General features: G+C 34.8%; 2 protein-coding genes and 1 long non-coding RNA gene across 3 annotated transcripts; 1 reads left to right on the top strand and 2 right to left on the bottom strand.

Moving 5' to 3' along the window:
• Positions 1-1,213: 1,213 nt before the first annotated feature.
• Positions 1,214-22,592, bottom strand: LOC128177459 (uncharacterized). Its single transcript, XM_052844170.1, has 19 exons — positions 22,412-22,592; positions 19,295-19,377; positions 19,117-19,158; positions 18,484-18,532; positions 17,932-18,049; positions 17,720-17,851; positions 16,627-16,771; positions 12,114-12,144; positions 11,633-11,778; positions 11,293-11,520; positions 8,960-9,037; positions 8,478-8,632; positions 6,497-6,531; positions 5,880-5,991; positions 5,184-5,336; positions 3,711-3,852; positions 3,506-3,637; positions 2,947-2,989; positions 1,214-1,823 (listed from the first exon to the last, which is right to left on the bottom strand). The coding sequence occupies exons 1-19, from the start codon at positions 22,422-22,424 to the stop codon at positions 1,669-1,671; spliced, it is 1,992 nt and encodes a 663-aa protein (XP_052700130.1). The 5' UTR covers positions 22,425-22,592; the 3' UTR covers positions 1,214-1,668.
• Positions 9,396-11,246, top strand: LOC128177458 (tubulin polymerization-promoting protein family member 3-like). The gene is made up of 4 exons (XM_052844169.1): positions 9,396-9,783; positions 9,931-10,143; positions 10,423-10,579; positions 10,699-11,246. Exons 2-4 carry the CDS (start codon positions 9,947-9,949, stop codon positions 10,879-10,881), a joined length of 537 nt encoding a protein of 178 aa, XP_052700129.1. The 5' UTR covers positions 9,396-9,783; positions 9,931-9,946; the 3' UTR covers positions 10,882-11,246.
• On the bottom strand, positions 13,028-15,455 carry LOC128177460 (uncharacterized). The gene is made up of 3 exons (XR_008242835.1): positions 14,400-15,455; positions 14,017-14,175; positions 13,028-13,919 (listed from the first exon to the last, which is right to left on the bottom strand). It is a non-coding gene; the product is annotated as an uncharacterized LOC128177460 (long non-coding RNA).
• Positions 22,593-22,741: the final 149 nt, after the last annotated feature.

Genomic DNA, 22,741 nt, shown 5'->3' with positions numbered 1-22,741 from the left:
TTTCACAAAATTCCTATAGGATTCATAATTTTAAAAATGTGAGTAAATCAAATACTTATAGGAATTTACTTGCATGCAAAATAACATATCGTTGATTTTAAGATATATAACAATCGATAAAATCAACTCCCGTCAGTACTTCAGTACTTTGATTTCAACAGAAATTACAGGAAGAGTAACGTCTGTAGATGTAGAAGAATTTTTACGAGGCGTTCGAACACTATCACCATTCACTGTACATTCAACTGAACTCTTTCCCGTATTAACAGCTGCATTCTTTGAATAAGGGGACGTACCTCATGCCGGCAAGGGGACGGAAAACTCGATTTGATCCACCCACCCCCCATTTTTGTCTAATTTATAAACCTCCCTCCTGCATTTTTCGCAATTTTTCCCAATGCACACGTTCTTTGCAAAAACTGAACTACATCTACTTTACAGTACTTGTTACACAATTGTACCATTTCCTATTGATGTTCTGGAAAGGCAAACACAGTTTTTGCTCGGCATGATATTTTTTGTGTGGCACCTGTCTTAAGTAAATATAGACCAGTTTGATAGAAACCAGTTTCCGGAATTTTGGTCGGTTTTTGTTTGGGTTTTTTTTTTGGTTTGTTTGTTTTTTCTTTTTTTCTTTTTTTTGCAAAATTTGACCTCAGGACCGTGGTGCCGTTAAAAAATTATATCTTAATTTATGCCTTTGAATTAAACCTATCAAAATATCTAAGATTTTTTAAGGGCAGATCTGTCCTGAAGGATATCTAGGCCAAAAAGCATGCAGAAATATACCATTTTAGGTTTTGGAGGTCTCGAATTAGACAACTCGTTCTCACAGATTATTAGATCGTTCCCTCGATTTAAACAATGCTCAATAAAACATTTCTGTGATTGGCTACGGCAGTTGTGTCTGTTAGAGGCATCCGGCGAATTTTTCTATTTGCGTACGCAGTGCGCCGCGCACTTCTTTGTTTTTTATGCAGTGACAAATGAAATCTTAATGTAAATTTTAAATTACAAGTAGATTACTAAAACATTATTATAATGTGTTTACCTTGAGATTTAAACATTAAATTTTACACAATTACCTAATAATTCGAATCACGTTTTTCTTACATGTGTAAGGATCTAAATCGGTAGTAAACTTACTTTACTAGAGAAAAGATTATTCATATCTTGTATTGCGAAAATCAACAAAACAGTGCTATATATCCTATTTATCATGTTTATTGTAAGTAATACATTCGCAATATACAAAAAGCTGACCAATGATACCATATGCCGAGCATTCCTATAAAAGGAATACTTGTTTTCACCTGGCATTAATAGGTTTCTACGGCGATGTGGAAGGACCAGATAAGTGGTTCCTCAGATAAACAATGTGACCCATTGGTTTTGTATAGATGTAGTTTTAATTTGGAAAAAAATAGACATAATGCATAGAGCTTAACCTGTAAAACTAATCAATTCACAAATAAATTGTCAGATCACTTTTGGGAAATCAATTCATAAATATATATATGTGCAAATACAACGTAGTCTTGGGTTTCAATATATTTATTATAATACGCATTTAGATTTACAGTCTGTGTAAAGTACCTCATGACGGTTAAGCAAATGTCTCTGACAATTATATTTTTACGCTATGAGAACAACAACATTGCCGTATATTCATTTCCTGGCCGCCTGTTGGTTGTCCCACCCCCTTCCGGCACACGTTCTACAGCAGACCCTGCGGACGGCGGCAAACTGACACGCCTGTTCTCCCTGTCTGTCCAGTAGGGTCCGACAGTACACCTCGTCCTCCGTCCCACCACTGCACGACTCTGTAACACAAACCAGTGGGTACTCCATCATGACTTCATCGTTATTAATTTTGTTTTGGGTTTTTTTGTGTTCTTGAATCCTTTTCAATCCAATTCCAAGTATTTGGCTAATAACCGGAAAATTCATAGCCAATTTCAAATAATGGCGTCCGTCTATTCTTTTTTATCATGAGCAAAGGTGTGCTTTTTTGTATACATTTTGTGAAATCTATTTTTTTATGAGGAAAGATGGTTTTGAGTTTTGAGTCTTACAAAGGACAGGTCTATATGCAAATTGACGTTGCGAACCTTTTTTTCATGTTTAAAGCTGCTTGGCCCGATTTTATATAAAATTTTGGGTACGTTTTTAGGCGATGGTGATGCTAAGTATGTGTATAATGATAGACATTTCAGTTATTTTCCCGGTCAATTACGCCAAATTTCAATGAAAAAAAATTGTGTACAAAATTTGTTAACAAAACAAGCGACAAAAAAGGGAATCGCGTTATTTCGCCTCATGTTAAAATTCACCCCTGACGTAGAGACCGGTATGGTTGTATTACGACTTTGACATCGCTATAAATAAAGATCATAATGTTCAGGTAAATTTTAAAAAATGTGGACATTTTGTTCGCTAATATTTATGAAGTTTGCTTTGTTTACAATCGAACCAAACGGTTCCCTTTTCTAAACATTCCCGTGATGCATTTTGGTTTGTTTTTTCGTTTGCCCAAAAAGAAATTATTTTATTTACTTTAAATATTTCTAACTTTGAAAGGAGACCAATTCTGCTGGTGTAAATAGGAGAAAGTCCATAACTTTCATAGATAATTGGTTTGTATTGAAAATTATTTGATACTGTAAAAACCAAAAAACCGGACCAAGCAGCTTAAACATACATGTGTAATAAAATTCTAAGTACGTGTATCTTGAGTTCAAATTACACTCTCTGTTCCTCGTGATTTATATTTACATTTTGTTAATACATAGTCGAGCGATGGGTCTAATTTAAATTACATCTGACTAAGAATTTATAAATGTATATAAGTTATATTGTACTTCATGTATCATTTTAATGGTTTGAGTGAAGAAACTGAATTGAATTGAGTTCCAGAATGAATTATTCAGACAAACAAACACTTACCAATTTGTATTTCTTTTGGAACACAATTCCCCTTTCTGCAAATCTGCAAAAAAGCAACATCGTCTTGAATGACAACAGGCTATCTAGTTAATAAAATCAACGTATGCATCACTTTTTGTCCGGATTAGTTTTGTTTTTGTTTTTTGTTTTTTGTTTTTTTTTTGGGGGGGGGGGATATATACTTAAATTTCTCGAAGAAAGAAAAATCAGTTCCAATACTTTTTTTCTTCAATTATACTCCTATGCTTTCTTTTGCTGTAAACTTTACCATAAAAGTATAAACCATGTTTAAACATGAACGTTGGACCTTTAAAAGACCTTCAGCATCCGATTACAAAACACACTACCTGGATCATCCTGTCTTGCTAAACTACTTTGCCAATGCCCGTACTTTTTCTTAATTTAAAAAAACAATTCTGACTTATTAAAATAGCAGTAACCCGGTCTGCTCCTCTGTTTCCTTCCGGTCGCTAAAGCTACGTCATTTGAAATTTATACGCAGCCTTTAATTCACATCTTTAATGATTTTCAAGTCAATGCCACGTGGTTTGTGACGTACCTTGTTTTCTCCACAGTTCGTGCCTGGTAACGTGACCAGCCTCGCTTTGGTTTGACACATGCTGGGGTTGGTTGGATTATGGCACCAGACATTAGAACAGAACACATCAGTATCAGAGGACGATGTAATATACTGTGAAGAGAAAATTCCAAATATAGATTGGTTCTGTTAACTCCAACGTCAGTGTGATCACGTTTAAACTTACGTGACAGAGCGTGGAGTTGTCACCAAACACAAGCTTGCACTGAGTATCCCGTGTGATGACCTCTCCCGGGGGTCGAAGGTCAAGGTCGTATGAGTACCGGAAATCATGGTTGTCATCATACAAACACTGAGGTGCTTCTGATCTAATTGATGAGAGAGCATATGTATTAGCTTTGTTATGTTAATACTTATATAATTGTTTGTACAGCGCAATGGACAATGAACTATATACTCGTAACTGAAGTTACAGTGTAGAGAAAATACTTATGTACAGTATGTACAAAGAAGATGAGGGGATAAGATAGCGCAAATGCCCATTCAGTTTAGTCGTAAAATACAATTTTGAATTTATTTTTTTCCAATTGAATCTATTCAAATATATTTTAGTTCAAGTTTGCAATCGCACAATTTCTAACTATATTCAGTTTTTAGTATATTTAACAAATTATACGACAAAAATATTGCATTAAATTTCTGTGGAATCGAACCCATAACATAAAAACTCTGGATATATAAGGTTAGCTTATGTCGGGTGCTCAAACCACTGAGCCATTTCAGACACCAACAAAGTAGGCTGTTTAAATGCTACGTGTCACTTTCGCCTCGAATTTACGGACTTGTATTATTTTTTCAAAATGATCAATTGTTGGGATACAACATGATATTTTTAATGTATAGTGGGTCACCTCTCCACGTTTTTGTTGATTGAAATCGGTTTGTTTTCCTTTAGACCTTATTTAGGCTATGAGAAAAATATGGAGCACATACCCACTCTATATAAGAAAATGCATTAAAGTTCTAAAAAATGACACTTTCTGCGGGTTTTGATTCGTAAACGCCTCTTTGAGTCAATATAATTCCGGTAGTGAACATATTTATAGGTTAAAAATCAATGATATGTTAAATATATATTGTTTTAAATGATACTAAAATAATATCTGACAGATTGATTTGATATTTTAATTTTTCAGTATCTTGTCCTACTGTGCATGAGCATTTTACACGCCTTATCCACCCATCTTCTTTAATATAATTGATGAAAATTATTGGTACAAGCATGACGAAGGGATAATTTACCCCAAAAAGAAATCATTCTGACTTCGACATTAATTATTCGGGGCATAATTCTTAGTTCCCCCATATACATGTACAATAACGTTTGGCGTTGAGGATCTCAAGCAAGCATAATATCAACATGGTTAATATGCTTTTAAATGTTATTTCAAACAATATGAGCTATTCGCAAGTCATTTTAAATCAACAGTTGAAATATTGTGAATGATGAGACCACTCTCCCTCTATCTACATGAGATTTTCAAGTGTATTCTAAGAAAGATAACTCCAAAAATTATGAATTAAAACATCGTTAATTAGCTATAGTATATACTGTACGTCTATTGTTACCTATCATAATGGTGCATCTTGGCTTTCAATATTCAATTGAAAGTCTGTGTAAATATAATGCTGGACAAACCTAAAATGTTGTAATATCTGTGAGCTTGTACATGATGAAAACTGGAGAAGATTTCTAACTTTCTTTGGGTCCATCTGATGTCGAGGAGCCATTATGTAGTTATCGTCTGCTGAACAATTCCCGCCACCGCTACCGTCATGAGATGCACCGAGACTTAAAGAAAATAGGTGATTAAACAATAATTATATCGAATCGATTTTTAGAACACTAAACGGAAAAGAAAACCTTACGTTAAAAAAAATTTAGGTCAACTTTCATGTAACATTTAAGCATTCAGTATAGAATTATCTCTATTCCAAGTATATGAAAAATGTATTAAATACATTGAAATTTTACAGGGGTGATTATTAGGATGTATTTGTAAGAAACTAGTATTAAAAATTGGTGTTCAAGTCCTGTTACCTGTGAGCTATTTCATGAGCGACCAAAGTCCTATTACCTGTGAGCTATTTCATGGGCGACCAAAGTTCTGTTACGTGTGAGCTTTTTCATGGGCGACCAAAATCTGTTACCTGTGAGCTATTTCATGAGCGACCAAAGTTCTGTTACCTGTGAGCTATTTCATGAGCGACCAAAGTCCTGTACCTGTAAGCTATTTCATGAGCGACCAAAGTGCTGTTACCTGTGAGCTATTTCATGGGCGAACAAAGTTCTTTTACTTGTGAGCTATTTCATGAGCGACCAAAGTTCTGTTACCTGTGAGCTATTTCATGAGCGACCACTCCCACGCTCATGAAGTCTCCGTTTTCTCCAACGATGGACGATGACCGACCCTGTCTGTCACAAACTTTACTCATGTACGCCAAACCTGCAACAAAAGTTGGTTTCTCAGTCTTAGAACAAATGTGCAGGCACGTAGCATCAGCCCCCCCCCCCCCCCCCCCACACTTTTTCTCGCAGCAACTAATTTTTTAAAATTTACATATAAAAAAAATTGAATTACCAAGGAGTTCCCCCCCCCCACCTTTTTTTGGAGGATGTAAAAAAATTGATATGAAAAGAAAAAAATTGTAGTTATATACTTCGCCAGCCCCCCCCCCCCCCCCCCCCCCCTCCACGGATTAGGATTTTGACGACTTTGGGAAAGTCCTAACTTCCTTTTTTATTTTATTTTATTTTTTTTTTTTTTTTTGCTTGTCAATATTTTTTGGATGAGTCTGCCCCCCCCCCCCCCCCCCACTTTCAAAAACGATGCTACGTGCCTGATGTGCGATTTCAAATTGTCTGTATCCCAATTTGAAGTTTCAAAATGATATTTTTATCTTATACGTGGTTTAAGTACATCTGTTTATTTTTTCTTATGAAAAACCTACCGTCAATTTTCCGCGAATTTTTCACCAGCGTGTACCTGCAATTAATTCATGACATATGGTTATAATTGATATAACCCGCACCTGCCACTAATTTTACGTCAATCATTAGCTCCGGTAATTGATTTTTAATGGGCGTCTTCAAAATGACACTCTAATTATCAGAGAGCATTCCTCTTTTTAATTACTTTCAGAATCTATATAAGACCTGCACACAATACTAATGGTATGAAGCGAGAAGTAATCTCAAAGAGAAGGTAGCGTGTTTAATGATCAAAGTTGGCAATTTTACCATGGAGTTTAAAGAAAAAATATACTTTTTAGTAATATCAGGGAGGAGATAAAGTTAAATTTTTCAAAAATACTTTTGTTGGTAAAATTAGGACCTCATAGTTTATATGTCCCTGATTATATATATTTTTTAATTAGTTTAAAAAAGTTATTTCAAAGATTCCAGGAGTTAAGATTTTTTTGACAATTTGGTGAAAGAAATTAAATAGGGATTTTTTACACAATGAAAGCATACTGCCCAGCGTTATAAAATTGTACAAAACCCTAGTTTTGAAGGATAATATCGATATTATCACGCTAAATGTAGATCTATGCGGAATTCTTGTCATGTTTGCCTGGTTATACGCAGCTATTATGTCGTGTGTTTTATATTCCGAACGCGGATGCTAATCTTAGAAACCCTTTCGTTTGCAGACCATCATGACAAAAAGATAATCTTTGTCACATAATCAGACAAAACCTGTTCTGACGAGAGATGCGATGAATCGCCTACATGCAATCGACGTCTTTGAGGAAGTGAAAGTGATCTAACGGGACAGGAGTTTTGCTTCAAGCTATATAAAAGTCACGTGTCGATTGAGCCAAAGTTACCAAGACTCGCCAAGCTCTCTAACTGTGAGAATGCTGGAGGTAGTTGCCCCACCCCAACGCCGGGGAGGGTCCACGCCAGAGAAGTGGAATTAGGGGTCGCGAATGTCCAGCAGCTTATCATAAGAGTAAAGACTTATGGAAAACACCACAGTTCGGAAGGCTGTGAAAGACTTTTTAAACTCAAAGTGAGCGTCAAAAACGAGAAAGTTCGACGAAAGAGATGGGGAATTTGGCGGGAGGCTTGCCATCGCTCGATGCTACGAATGGAAGATTTAGTACCAACAATTACTGGTAAACGAACCAACAATTTAAAACTCGGCGAAGACATATACAAAAGGACATTCAGCCCCTCCAAAGACGCGCGGATACGACATATATTACAGCCTATGTGTGAGGCGTGGAGGAGATATTTAAACGCGTGATAAAACCAGCCAGGATTAAATATTGGTGGATATTAAATGATCACGATTGATAGACTGATTGATAGTCGGTTGATTTATTGTCCATAAATTGATCACTCATCAGTTTCCTATTTGATTGGATGTGTTTTTAAGAGAATGAGAGAACTGAAATTTAGCCGTTCGTATTAAACAGTCAAAGACTCATAGAAATAAACATTTTTTTAATTAAATGTAATGTAATGTGATCTACACAAGGCCATGAATTAATCCGAAAAGCAAGGATAAATAATAGTAGATAATATCGACAAATTATTTTTTTTTAAATCAGTTGTAAACTGCATGTTACTGGATATAGGCCAATTTCAATTAATAAAAGACTATTTATTCAGATGAAAGATTCTATGCTCATATAGCTTTTGCGGAATCGTAGGAACTTTCCAAAAATTGGCGGAAATGTAGTACATGTATATCTAAATTCACATGTTCTGGATTACTTATAACGTACAAAATAAAACTGACATAGTCCTTTACAAAAATTATTATTTGATTAATTTGTACATGAAAAAATTCCAAATACAATATTTTAAATAATAAATACTAAAATCATTATAGGACAACTGGCATTACACAAAACTTTAACACGGAATATGTTGGCGTGTTACTAAATATACATTTTTTCTTGATGACGTCACCAGGCTTACCCTGTGAACCCCACGGCGTGGTCGTATTCAGGGAGACCACTGCTCTGAAGCCATGTTGTAAAGTCCCGAAGTGCTGACTCCACGTCAACCATCGCCTCACTGGTGTAGGCGGGCCGCCGAACGTGACCCCGCACCCAGGGGGAATCCGGGTCCCTCTGACAAATATTTAGATTAATTTTTCTCAATTGCTAAATATGGCCAGGAATGTATATGTCCGTAATATGGCTATATGGATTTTTTAAATTCAATTCTTGCTGGATTAAAATGATGCAAATTTTTATTTCTGAAATTCATAATGGAATATGAGCCGTATTGACAAATATTGATAAATTCATACAGTTGTACCTGTTAAATAAATAATTCATGTAGTTCTAGACTGGTTTCATTAGACTTTAACTAATACAACTCTCTCCAAAACAAGCACAATGCCTTTTAACACTGTGATGGCTTCTCTTAGAAATTTTTCTCTAAATGTTCCTCACCTCCTCTATGACAATAGCAGCTAGCTTTATTGCAATATCGAGTCCATGCCTCCTCATAGTTTGGAATCTTTCGTTCACCTAGAAACAAATTATCTATGTAAATAGCTTGATGTACGTATCATATTTCAATTAATTTTGCAGCTTCTGTATATTTCAATCTTATCTCAAATGATTCCACATTCCAATGATTACTGTAATGAACAGCCCTTTTATTCCCTGTGTATTTTGCGGCATGCAATGCAGATGAATGAAAAACAGCAAAAAGGCAGAGGGAAATATCATGCATGTTGCACCACTTATATATTGGAGACCAGAGGAGCATTTCTTGTTTGCAAAAACAATAACCTCCCGAGATTTCTTGACTGGACGAGCCATGGAATCGATAAAAACTTTATAGAGCTCACAACAATCTTCACACGTGACTTGCCGAGCACATTTCTTTACTTCCCCGTTGCGCCCGCCATATGAATTATTATTAGCCAAGAGCCCGGTTTCCGCTGATACTTAGATGCGGCGCTTTACTCAGTTCACGCCCTGCCTAGTTATCTACAGCTGTAATCGCTGCTGTATTTCGGCACATTAACGTTTGGGATTGTTTACTCATTACCTACAACTTCTGTATCATAAGTGACGCTGGGGACAACATTTAAAGTGACGTCGTTTCTGGGTCTCCGTCGAACAATGACGAGATCGATATCCTGGGTATAGAGTTCCTGTTTACATTGGTGACCACCGCCAGAGACGAGAAGCATATTCACACCACCAGTCTATACCTACCACTATACGTCACTGTCGTCTGCCAGTTTCTGATTGACAATTTAAAGGTACGTTCAAAGGTTCAAACGACAATGTAGGTTTTTACACATTTGTCATGCACTGCATAAATGATTAAGAATAAAACAATGCAATACTAAGGAGGAACTTATTGCGTAATTGTATTTTAATCGCTGGCGTTAATTACTGTCTTTCAGAATAATCGGCTGCAATATGGCGACTGGCGAAGAAAACTACGATATCGATGCCTTGACAGAAAAGCTAAAGGCCTTTGCCTTGACACAGACCAAATCAGCAGCAAAGATGGATAGCAAAACAGTGGGCAAGGTTTGTAAGGAATGCTGGCCAAAAGCCCTACAGACGAGGGTGGACTCCAGTGTGTTTCCAAAAGTCATGGATAAAACCACAAAGTAAGCACTTTTGCTTTTTGAAGCATCAGTATCCATCTACTTAGATCCCATTACATTAGGTGGGGAACACGATTAATTATTCATGTAATCTGATCTGATTATTAATACAAATTGCTATCGGTATAATTCATGATATCGGTGTGTCAATAGTGCACTTCTGTGAGTTGAATTATTATATTATGAGGAAAATGGGATTTTTGTTTATAACTGTTTCAATTGTCAGTAAAATTGTAGGGGTATGGTTTGGAATCCATTTACATAGATAATCTGTGTATCTAGGTCTATAAGCCTTGAAAACAAGGAACAAATCCGAAAGTTTATCTCAGAAGCCGCCATTCAGTATGACGACATTAAAGAGAAGAGCAAAGATTTTAAAAAACACGAAAAATTCCTGGCCGAAAAGATTATTGAATCTCAGCTGGGGATAAAGAAAACGGTATATTTGGTTCTTTGCATGACCTTACAAACAACATCCAATTGATGTACTTTCCACCAAGTTCGGCAATATTAAAGATTCAATAACGTAACAATATGATGCTGTCTGTTCTATTTTAGGAAGTTTCCAAGACAGGGGCAATAGATCGTCTGACCGACACCTCCAAATACACGGGGTCACACAAGGAGAGGTTTGATGAGGCGGGGAAGGGTAAAGGTGTGGAGGGCCGAGTGGACAAGGTAGATAAATCCGGATATGTCGGCAACTACAAAGGACAGGGCACTTATGACGAGAAACACTGAGTAACGTAGAACGACCATCACTTTGTGTCTTATCAACTCCACCTAACCTCCAGTTTTGAAAGTTTTATTGCATGATGTATTCTTACTTTTATGAATACTTACTCAAATATTTTGTAAATTTTATCAAATCTCGAACTTAGATTTTGTGAGCGTAAAAAATATGTGTAGTAAACTTAGTGTAAACATTAGATACCTCTTGTATCTTTAATCTAGTAAACTTATAACTGTAACAACCAAGTAGAATGTATATTACTCATGGTATAAAGATAGAAATAGTACAATCCATGTGAACAACAGTGCAATAAAAGAAATATGGTTGTATCTTTAGTAAATGTCAGTACTGAGATAATAAATAGACAACCTGATATATATGTTCTATGTTGATTTTTTTTTTAATAATTCTGATCTTACCATGGCGAATATCATGCTGAAGTAGAGAACAATGGCGTTGTGAGTCTGTCTGACATCATCCTGGTTCCTACTGAGGAATTTACGAAACAACTGAGAGTCGACAACCGCCATCACGTGGAGATTTAACGACGTGGCCGGCGTATCTTCCGCTGCCTGGAAGATATCCTCTGTTCCTTCTATTTCCATGTCGGTGATGACGTCATCTTTTATATCAGAAGCAAAATTTATCTGTTGAGAAAAGTTAATTAGTAATCTGCATATCTATATGTGACTTTTACAGTCTTGATAATTTAAACGGTAATGCAGTTTGAGATAATTTAAGCGTGTCTGTCGAGTTTACAAGTTTATCTTTTTCTTGTTGTATGATGTCCCAGTCAATGTCTACATAACCGATGTCTGTTTTGTCCGCCGTGATGACGTCATCCAACGCCATTCTATTAACAGGCTTCCTAAACTCATAACCATGGCTACCACCACCATTTTTATCTGAAATGAATAAAATTCAATGACAGACATAGACAAAACAAAGTAGCAACATTTGGGATTAAAGATAAAGTCATCAAATAGATGCATGTTTCAAGAAAAACTAGAAGTAGTAGCATTTACATAGATTAAGGCTATACCTTTTCTACTTAAAAGATAACAGTAGTGTAAATTGTTGAAATTTGCAAGGTCTATATAGCTGTCTATTATCCAAAAAAATTTCACAATAAAAAAAAGAGACATGCAGAAATAGAAAAAAGAAACTTACCAGGTTTTAAAATCGTAAAACACTGTACGACTAAAGTCAACATTGATACCGGGAGAACGGAGAGACATACCCTGACCATTGCAGCCATTGTTCATTGTCCACTGACAAACCAATGATTGAATACAGGGTCTCCGGAGTTTATTCTTAGAGGGCCATCAGATGGCTAGACACTATTACTTAGGGAAGCAATCCGATTTCTTTTGGTTTCTTGCTGGTTTGAACACATTTGACCGGCCAGTGACTATGTCTTGTTCTTCCTGACACACTGTATATTTAGTTTTCCGACATGAATGCTTGGATATCAATGACATGTACATGTATATTTGGTAACGTGACGTTTTACCGGTATCCTACGTAATTAATACTTATTAATAATTATATATATTACCTTTTGAAGGAAAATGACCATCGAATCATTCTATTATGAAATTGACAGAATGTAATGAATTCAAATAGAAATTCTATAGCTTGTAAAACAACAATCGAATGAAGTCAGACAGTATGGTTATCTGAGTAATGATATGTAGGATGTATTGAACTGTTATCTGAGTAATGATACGTAGGATGTATTGAACTGTTATCTGAGTAATGATATGTAGGATGTATTGAACTGTTATCTGAGTAATGATACGTAGGATGTATTGAACTGTTATCTGAGTAATGATACGTAGGATGTATTGAACTGTTATCTGAGTAATGATACGTAGGATGTATTGAACTGTTATCTGAGTAATGATACGTAGGATGTATTGAACTGTTATCTGAGTAATGATACGTAGGATGTATTGAACTGTTATCTGAGTAATGATATGTAGGATGTATTGTCAGACAGTATGGTTATCTGAGTAATGATATGTAGGATGTATTGAACTGCAACCACTTTTGGCGGCTCCCTGTATAAAACAAACACTGCAAACCTTTTACCCAGATAGCATGACTACGTTGGGCCAACTTAGGCCCAACAATGTTGTTTACATCGGGCCAATGTTGGCAAACTTTGTTCGCCCAATGTTATTTTGCTCATCGGCTCTACGTTGGGCCAACGTGTAGGACCAACATTGGCCCAACTTGGTGGCCCTACGTTGGTCCAACGCATTGATCTAACTATGGCCCACCACGTTGGTCCAACACTGGCCCAACATGTTGGTCCAACATTGACCCAGCATGTTGTAATAACATTGGCCCAACATACGAAACCTCAATGGTCCACAATAGCAAACAATGTTGGACCTACGTTGGTTCAACACAAAGGCCACTGTAATTTTTTGATAAACTTCACTGACCCATTATGGTGAGCCTACGTTGGTCCTGTGGCCCTATGTGACCTATTATTACCTGACCACCAATGCAATGTAACTCAACATTTTGTTTTTCTGGTTAAAATCAATTCACCATTTAAAATATATTTCTCAATGCTATTATAACCATAAAAACAATCAAATTAACTTGGTATGAGACAGAAAAATAATGCATATTTAAGTGGAAAAATTCTATTTTTAATCAGTTTGTTCAATTGTATATTTTTTAAAAACAACATGTAAACAAAACCCCTATATATCTGACAGAAATTAAACAAATTTTAATTAGACAAGTATGATCGATTCATTTTCTATTACTGAATTTTTCAAAGTAGCTAGGACATTAAAAAGTTCATGTTATGAAGAATTTTATCTTGAGTGGCATCCTCTGGCTCACTCCCCGGCCTCCTGTTCCCGATTGGTTTCGTTTTGTGGTGGGGAAAAACTCTTTTTCTCTGTCCTTTTCTTTCTCCCTCCCTCCCAATCACTGGCAAATCTGAACCAGTATTTGGCAATAGAATACACATGTATTTCTGCATCGGTAGCATTGGGGCAGAGATGATTTTTCATCACTGTTTCTAAAAAAAGAGAAATAATTAAAATATATATATGTTTTTTTCCTAGCCTGATTTATCAAGTCTATCTCTTTCTTTCCACCTCTCTCTATTTACATACCTTTCAATACTTCCTTTAATTTCAAGGAAGAGAAAGCAATTTTTCCCCTTTTCCGACCCGGTTGATTTTGGTAGCTAGTAGATTTTTTATCATGTGCGATAAGAGTCTCCTAACTGTTGCCTTTGTATTTTCCTCACCAATTGTTGATAATGATCTCACCTGCATAATGCAAAATACAAAAAGATGGAGAAATAACTGCACTGTATCTTTACATCATGATAATTCAAAATGTTCTTAAAACAACAGATAAGTAGCACTTTAAATCAGTTATATCAAATGCACCAGTAAATAATCATACATATACCGGTACCCCTATGCGTCTATAGATCAACATACTTTATAGACTATATGTAAAAAAATACATTATAATGTATAATACTTACATTGTTGTTGAATGGTTTTCCTCCAGTATTCACAGTTTTCTTTGTTCTGCTCTGTTCTCTCTAACAGGCGGGAAAATGTTGTAAAGCAAGTGAATTTCTTTGTCTTTAGTTTGACCATCCTTATCTCTGGATCAAATTTCACACTTTTCTCCAGAAACTGACCAGTCTCCCGCTGATAATCTCATTGCCTTATTGCATTTGGCTGAAAGTGTGCTCTTATCTTCTACTAAGTGTCCAGTTACTGATGTAAACTTTGGGGTGAAATACAACTTCAACTTGTCTGTTTACCAAGCACTGACATTAAATATTGCATTTTTAAAAAATGTAAAAAATGAATCAACCGAATATGGGACAACTAACATTTGAACATTCAATTACAATTCATTAAATTTTGAAAACATATTCATGGGGCTAGTATTTCTCTGTCCCCAAGCTATGATACGCATAACGTACCACACTATTAGATGATGTCGTTTGGTCAACGCTAGACCAGCGCCAATGGCCCATCGGAGAATACTCAACACTTTTTTCTAGAACGATATCTGTTGATCTCCATTGAGGCAACCTCATCATTGATAGGTATAATGTCGGTTGATCTTTGTTAGGCCAACGTTGGGCCTTTGTTTAACTCCCAACTTCATATTGATAGGTATTAATATTGGTTGATCTACGTTAAGCCAACGTTGGGCCTTTGTTTAACTCCCAACTTCATATTGATAGGTATTAACATTGGTTGATCTACGTTAGGCCAGCGTTGGGCCTTTTATTAACTCCCAACGTTATATTGATGGGTATTAATATCGGTTGGTCTATGCTGGGCCAACATTGGCCCAACTAAGAATTCTCAACTTCATTTAACTATTAATTTACATCGATTTGCTTCCGTTGGGCCAACGTTGAGCCATTGTTGTACACACAACATAACGATATAGCATCACTTACAAACATATGCTTACATTGGCCCAACAAAGGCCCAACGTTGTATGCCCAACGCCAACCATCTACCAACAGTACAACCATTAGCCAACGTTGGCCCTACGTAGTCATGCTATCTGGGTATTAGCCCAACATTCGTGGAGATTTATTTTCGCGAACACGTAAACACTTAGTGTTCATTTACTAATATAAGTTTGTGGAAAGAAATGGTGGCAAAAACATGGCTCTCTCCATTAAACTCGCCAACTTTTTCATACGTATTTGGATAAAGGTTAGTTGACAGAAATTTTGCTTTTGAATGTCTTTACAATTACAGATCACTTTACATACACTGATCTATATACTAGTACGTTGTATTCCATCACAATATCTTGCAATTGTTTTACCTGTATACGTACATCTTACGTGATCTTGTAAAACACACTCCTCCTACTGCCTTGTTAACACAAAAAATACTTGGCCTCTCTTTTGTAATTTATTTCATAATACAAATTTATTATCACCGGTTTGTATCGTATAACTATTGTCACTGGTATGTTATGTATGATAACGATGCTTTCTATACAAAATCGAACATTGTTCTCTATCACTATTTTCCATATACTAATGAAGCTGGACAATGGTCACACCGTTACACTAGCAGTTTGTACACAGATACAGCTTCATATTATATATTATTTATTTTCCTTAAGGACTTCTTCAGTTCTTGGTTAGCCATCAGGATTCTGGACTCGTTAGACTGTGTCTTTAATAAAATTAAGACAATAAAATGTTCAGTACAAGATATATTCGTAAGGAACCATAAAACTGTATCGTTGATATGGGTTGTTTTAATAAGGATTGAAACAAAAGTCGTGATTACAACCAATGGAAATACTAAATCACCTGAATTGAAATACATTTACTATAGTTAAAGTATGTTGCTTGTACTTTATTTCTTCTTTCTTTTTGAAATTATTTTACTTTGATATAAACACAACTAGAATTGTAGTGGCATTTCGTGGGGGTTTCTTCTTTACTTTCGCTCAAATTATCTTTTCAGTACATATAATGTTAATAACAAAACAAGATATTTACGGGTCTTTTTTTTTTTTTTTTTTTTTTTTTACAAAGAAAGATGTTTGTACTTTGCATCTCGATTGTAACTCAATCCAAAATTTGTCATTCACTAGAAATATTCAGTTTAATCGTTTTAGGAATTGAACATGAACAAAAATAAAATTGGAACTTTCTCAGCTAAAAAGTGGCAACGTTTAAAATGATAATCATTCATTCTCAATCTGGCACAAACCTTGTAGTTGATTCGATCTATCTGTCTGTTTTGGTACTCGATCTCACTGACCATGTCAACCGCCATGTCTCTCAAATTACCCACAATGCCACTGACACACAGAAGGTTCTCTTCCATTTCATCCTCTCGCGCGTCGTTGGTTATTCTTTACATAAAAAAAGTATTGGTGAAAACTTTTAAGACTTCGATTTTTAACTAGAGAAACGTTGGGGTTTTTTAACCTGGGTTTATTTTACTGTTCTGAAAACTCGGACCTTTGGTTCCGTTTCATTTAATTTCATTTACTGAGTGGCAGGGGCTAATAATTGGTTGTAATGGCACGGATTGATTGATTTGTTGGTTGTTTCCTTTTATAGAAGAATATGTTAACACTTATTATTAGAAGTAACTAAGCCATTGTGCCAGATAAAAATGCCAATTTTGCGTCCATCATAGGCTTATTTTCACAAATATCCATATATGCTATATGATAGACCATTGCACAGGGAATATAACCTCGTTTGGGGGAGGGGAGGTCTCGTCTCAAAGGTTTATACCTTTAACATGCAATATTCCATTGGAAAATAATGGTTCATAGGGATACCGGTAAAACAATTCTGCAAGATGATACAGAGAGAAAATTGGAGGATTTTCCATCAACCTTTCAAGGAATGTATTTCATATATTTTATTAAGTAAAATTATTTTAAATTGATTTCGGACCGATAACTTTTCATAGAAATTTCTTCCTATAGGATTGTAAATTCTTAAGAGTTTTTTAATCATATCAGAATTGAAATTTCTATATAAAAATTCATTCATTCGGTAGGAAATTCCTGTTGCTTTAGGAAAATTGCTTCCCATAAGAATTATTTTTTCCAATATGATATTTTTGGAACCCGCATCTTAAAAGAGGCCAATATTGGCACTGGCATAATCATCAGACAAAGAATCCCTTCTTCCGGTATTCGGTAAAACAAGTGAGTTAAGTTGAGAAATTTAATTCGTCTAGTTTTACGTCATTTGCTTATAACATTGCCTTTGCAATGGTGTTTTGCATAAGTAATACTAATGTACTAGGCAAAAATCAGTAGTTTAGCATCTTATAACTTTACCGGGTTATCATGGTGCCATTGGATTGTGCGTTTCTGCCCATGGCCATCCGAGTTATTTGAGAGTTCACTTTGCCGTCCTCTGAAATTCTCCAAGTCTTCTCGTATTCTCCACCCCTCCGAAATTTTTTTGACCTGCAAAATGAATACATTTTTTAATTTACATTAACAGGGAACAAAATTTCATTAATCATATCAAACGAGACAATTTTTACCGTTTCCATGGCAATACACACAGTCCACAGCATTTTTCAAGTCCCTCCAGATTTTTCTCAGCATCCTCCATATCTACACTGATCTGATTCGTCCCCTCCTCGATCCGATCCAGTTGTTCTAAATATAACGTGACAATTTATGGTTTTTATTATCAAGTCATTGGAAGAAACTGTCTCGAAAAACGAGTTTCGAAAATTTCGTTAACATACAGTAGTGTTTTATGTGTAAAATAAAGTCATGCGTTACGTGATGGGACGTCATCATTGCAATAGGGCCTAGATAATCAACATGTAATATTGTTCGTTGTCAAACACAGTTGCTTTGGTTTGGAGTATGAAAGCCAATGACAATGGCGCAATAAACAGTGCATTTATATTACCTGTATACTTTTTCTTTAAAAACTTTCATTCAACAGAAAAATGTCTCGGTTTTTCTGTCCAAGAAAGGGATAATCTCAACACGTTAGTATGTTTAATTTCCCTGTGTAGTTATATACGTGAAATATGACAAAAGGCCCGGGTGTGGTTGAGTGAAATTTTAAGCAAACTCACCCCCTTGTTCGTCAATCAAAACCAGGGACCGAATACCTGCTTCTTTGGCCTAGGTGGAAGAAGAATTCATATTTTAAAACTTCATTGTCAATAAAACGATAACTATTGATTCGTATATCGTTTGTTCCAAACATGGTTCCATTTAATTGGTGTAAAAAAAGAGTTTTACACTTTAGGGAATGGGATTTGAGTTCAGAAAACATACGATATTCTACTATAATCGCTGCTCAAAGAAAGTAATGTCTTTTTGTTTCAGGTTACAATCATCATTTCCCGAATTCGTGGAATGGTCCCTATGTGCCTGGGGGATGGGTCAAATGACTTCACCGACTCAATGAAATGGCTCTGTTACTCCACTGTACATTACTATTAGAGATATTTTCCTCACGAATTCACCAAAAAGAACGAAATGCATCGTAAAAAGATTGGTTTTAGAATAGAAATTAATTTGGTTGAGGTCAATATGCCATTAGTGGAGCTAATTTACCGTTACTATACGGTGTTAAACTATCAGTTACATTATGTCAAGGAACCACGGTAGGGGAAACAAGAGAATCCCGGAATGCGGTCTTTTCATTGAGGACTCCAATGACTCACTCGTTAAAACAGATGTAACTAGTTCTAGTATATTACCCTATCCACCAGTTCTGTCATTCTCCTTGTGCTCTCCAGAGACTGAAAAAGAAAATTCAATTCGGGGTTTTTAATCAAGATTTATCTTTAGTAAGCCTTTGATGAAATTGATGAGATGGTATTGTTTCTTTATACATGTATATTATTTGATCAACATGTGTATATTTTTTTTACCAACCTCGTCCACAATCTGGTCACACTTGGCCTGCACTGCTTGTTTTTCAGATTTGTCCTGTCTTGACGTTCTGTCTCCATTTTTATCTTTAAAATGTAAATTATTTACATCTAACATTAATTGATATCAAAACTCATAAAAATATTTTCTAACTATATCTAAATTTAGTTGTCCTTTTATCCAACGGTTTTATCTATAATGGTTCATTTTAGAAGTCTGTTTACATATTTCTATACAAATTAAAAATAAATAAACAAAGTACATTTTGGACATTTTCATGATTGCGCCCGAAAATTTATATCCGCAGCGATATTACGATCAGAAGGACCTTTTAAACCATCAAGTTGTTCGACAAAATTAACAATATTTTTCTTTTCTAAATGATACATGTACAACACATGGGTTGCAAAGGTTTTAACAGTAAAATGTCCTTTTTCCGGTTATCAGGGCGGACATACGTGTGGCAATCATTGCATGCAGAAAAAATTGCGCGGAGGTGTTAAGGAAGCATATGGGCAATTTAGCGTCTTATTTTGACTGTTATATTCAAAATCGTGAAATTAAATAACTATTTTGAATACGATCAAAAACTTTGTATTATCCTTTGAAATAGATGTCAGTGCAATAAAATCGGGTAGTACATTACTGCCACATTGGTGCATGATCACGTGACAACTATAAATAGCTTACGTATATTCCTTAAAGGGACTTGGACACGATTTGAGATCAAAAATTTTATTTTTATTTTTTATGTATAAAATGGTTTACTGGTGCATTTTAAATGATTGACCAAAATATTGAATGTTAAAGTCAAGTTACGTGTGAGATACAGAGGTGAGAATTGGTTGTAAAGTAAACAAAGCTCGAGTCTTATAGTTGTTTACAAAAAATGTATTGTAGAGAATTACCATTTCTTAGACAAAATGACATGTAAAAACAATTTAAACTAATTCAGTACCTTCATAAATACCATTATAAACAAAAGAAAGATACATCTGATTGAAACTTACACCAATACAACACATATGTAAAAATGACAATATTCCAGCTTTGTTTACAAAACAAAGAATTATGAACTCTGTAACTTGCTTATAACTTGATATTTGACTCTCAAATTTTGACATAGCACTATAAACTTCTATATTTATCAGTATAAACATTGAAAATGGAAAAATAAAATTTGAAAATTTTTAGTCAAATCGTGTCCAAGTCCCTTTAACATAAAATGAGATAGAACAACACTACCCCGCAGTTTCCAAAATAAAATAAACATACTAAGTGAAGGCAAAACATCTCAGTTTAATCAAAACTGCTGCTAGAATCCTATGTTTTTCTTGATTCAATAGTTATTCATCCGCCATGATCCGGTTCTCGTAAAACCCAACTTTAATAAAGTTTGTACGGAAAACGGCAGGTTGCATCAAAACAACACACAACATGGGATTCTAGCAGCACTTTTCAATTCAAGCATTGATCAAACTAACGATACATATAAAATTCTAAGTTCAATATATGCGGGGTAGTGTTGTTCTAGTCGGATTTTTATATCGTAAACAACGACAGAGGAAAGCCTGGCCGAGAAATAAAAGCAAATTTACATACCTTTTAGCGAATGATTGATAAAACTATTATCTCTCCCAGTATTCTTATGTTCCATTCTCAATAAATCACACCACAATATTTTATTAGAGTTCTTAGATTAGTTATTTTTTGAATATGTTTACAATGCCTTCCGATCAAATTCACACGACATTCAACTTTTAGTCATGACGTCATCAATGTGTAAATCTACGTAATACAAACTAATTTCTGAAAAAAAATTGACTTCAGTATTTTTATTTGCTTTTGTTCTACGTTTCGTTGCTTAGATAATTAAATATGTACATAATAACTAAGATTTGTGATTTCACAAAATTACATGTAACTCAGAATCCATATGCTTCCTTAACACCCCCGCGTGGGGTTTTTTTTTTTTTTATTATAGGTATGACCACAACCGAAGATAGTTTTTTTTTTTTACTGTTTACATATACATCTTTCTTTTAATAAATTACCAAATGAACAACTATAAAGTGAGTCAGAGTGACTAAATTATTGTTAGTGTACATCAGTACGATCTAGTATATTTTTCAATGTATAAGAATATGAGTCTGGCGTCATTTGGTATTTTTTTTATTTTATTTTTTTTTCGTAGGTTGCTGAAAGTTTTAATGGATCGATAAACTGGTTGGAACTGGATCCTGTAGATTTCAGCCCTTTCAGTTTCTATAGAGCTATGAATGAATCACGAACAGTTTTCTAAAATATAGGATAAATACCCAGTAAATGTGGTTAAATGTTAATTCCGATATGTTTAATTGAATCAAATCGTATTCACTGTAAAGGGTTTATCTCTAATACGTGTATATGTTGGGGTTTTTTTGTTTGTTTTTTTTTTGTTTGTTTGTTTTTTTTTTGGGGGGGGGTGGCATTAATATCTTATTGATTACAAAAATTCCATAAATGAATGATATTTGGGACAACCCTCGCCTTCGGACCAATTCGAACATATTTCTATACACTAAAGACTTTTAGTTCTTTTATGGCATGCCAAATTCACAAAAATAGCTAAACGTAGTTTCACAATGACACTCAATAAACTAGGTTTATCGACTGCAAATCATAGCTTTCAAAACGTAAACTATAGTTAACGATTCGTTAAATATAATCTGTAAAACAATATTTCACAGTTGTAAACTACGGTTTACGAATGCTACTAAAGTTTATTTGTCTGTAAATAACGTTATCAAAATAGGTTTTGCTAATAGATATAGGTTCATATCTGTAAAGTATAATTTACATTCGTTAACTATAATTAAGAGCTGTTTATCATGGTTTCACAAATCGTAAAACTATATATTTATCAGATTGTTATCTAGTTCACAAATCATGAAACTATATCTATCAGATAAAATAACTAAATTCATTTGTCAAGTTGATTGAGATTTGAAATAATAAATTTGTTCCATTCAAAAAAATCATCATCCTTTCATCCATTTATCAATATCTTATTTATTTTCCTTATATAAAATCTAATATCATATCTGAAGTGATAATAAATAAAGAATGATCCAAATTTACCTCTTGTCGTCATGTGTCCACTATTATGGGTGGTCCGATAGTTTATAGTTTTTCTGAATTTCACTCATAAAAGAACCATCTTCCTTATATATGTGTGGGCACGCATGATGACCGCCAGAAAATTCTCAACCAGTTTCCTAGGCTAACATCCAATGAGGAAAGGTTTCGTATCTTCTATATATAGTCGAGGAATACATACGATAAGAGTACAGTAGTCTTAACTGAAGCACGTGCTTCCTCATTTAATTTGTAACGTAAAAAGTAAAATATATTAAAGTAAAATTATAATATCTCTAATACTTATAAGCATACTATATAGGGGCTAATTTT

The sequence above is a fragment of the Crassostrea angulata genome, chromosome 3 (genome assembly GCF_025612915.1).
Source record: "Crassostrea angulata isolate pt1a10 chromosome 3, ASM2561291v2, whole genome shotgun sequence".
In the NCBI taxonomy this organism is placed as follows: domain Eukaryota; kingdom Metazoa; phylum Mollusca; class Bivalvia; order Ostreida; family Ostreidae; genus Magallana; species Magallana angulata.
Note: the sequence above shows the minus strand (reverse complement) of the source record. Positions and strands in the feature narration are given on the sequence as shown.